General features: G+C 21.1%; 1 protein-coding gene across 1 annotated transcript; it reads right to left on the bottom strand.

The window, feature by feature from the left end:
- On the bottom strand, window positions 1-541 carry PGSY75_0017900A (conserved protein, unknown function; the record flags this gene model as incomplete). The annotated part of the gene is made up of 1 exon (XM_018783318.1): window positions 1-541. A coding segment is annotated over one exon (541 nt), but the record flags the coding sequence as incomplete, so codon positions are not given.

The following is a 541-nucleotide window of genomic DNA, read 5'->3' as shown; positions in this document are numbered from 1 at the left end:
TATTATTATTATTATTGTTGTTGTTACTACTATTGTTGGTATCAAAATCGTTATTACACATTTGGGTGTCATATTGAAGATTTACCTTTTTTGATAATTTGATATTATCAAAATTGAAGTTATTATCAGTTATATTTATATCTTCTACTAACATTTTAGTTATTGTGTTATCTTCTGACGTTTGATCTAGATCGTCTGGAAAGATGGGGATATTATGACTATTTTTTTTTAAACTATTATTATTAATAAAACTAGTGTTCAATTGTGAATAATTAAAATTAAGATTATCATCAAATGGTTGGTTATGAAAATCAAGGTCATAATTTTTTTTATTATTCTTGGAATTATATTTATTCTTATTATAATCAATATTGTCTATATTGTCTATACTGTCCATATTGTCCATATGGTCAATATTGTCACTGTTTACATTATTATCATTTTTATTTTTATTTTTATTTTTATTAGTTTTATTTTTATTTTTTGTTTTATTTTTATTCATGGATGATAGACTTTTCCTCTTTGACTTTTCTTTTTTTTT

This window comes from Plasmodium gaboni (genome assembly GCF_001602025.1).
Source record: "Plasmodium gaboni strain SY75 chromosome Unknown, whole genome shotgun sequence".
Classification (NCBI taxonomy): Eukaryota; Apicomplexa; class Aconoidasida; order Haemosporida; family Plasmodiidae; genus Plasmodium; species Plasmodium gaboni.
Note: the sequence above shows the minus strand (reverse complement) of the source record. Positions and strands in the feature narration are given on the sequence as shown.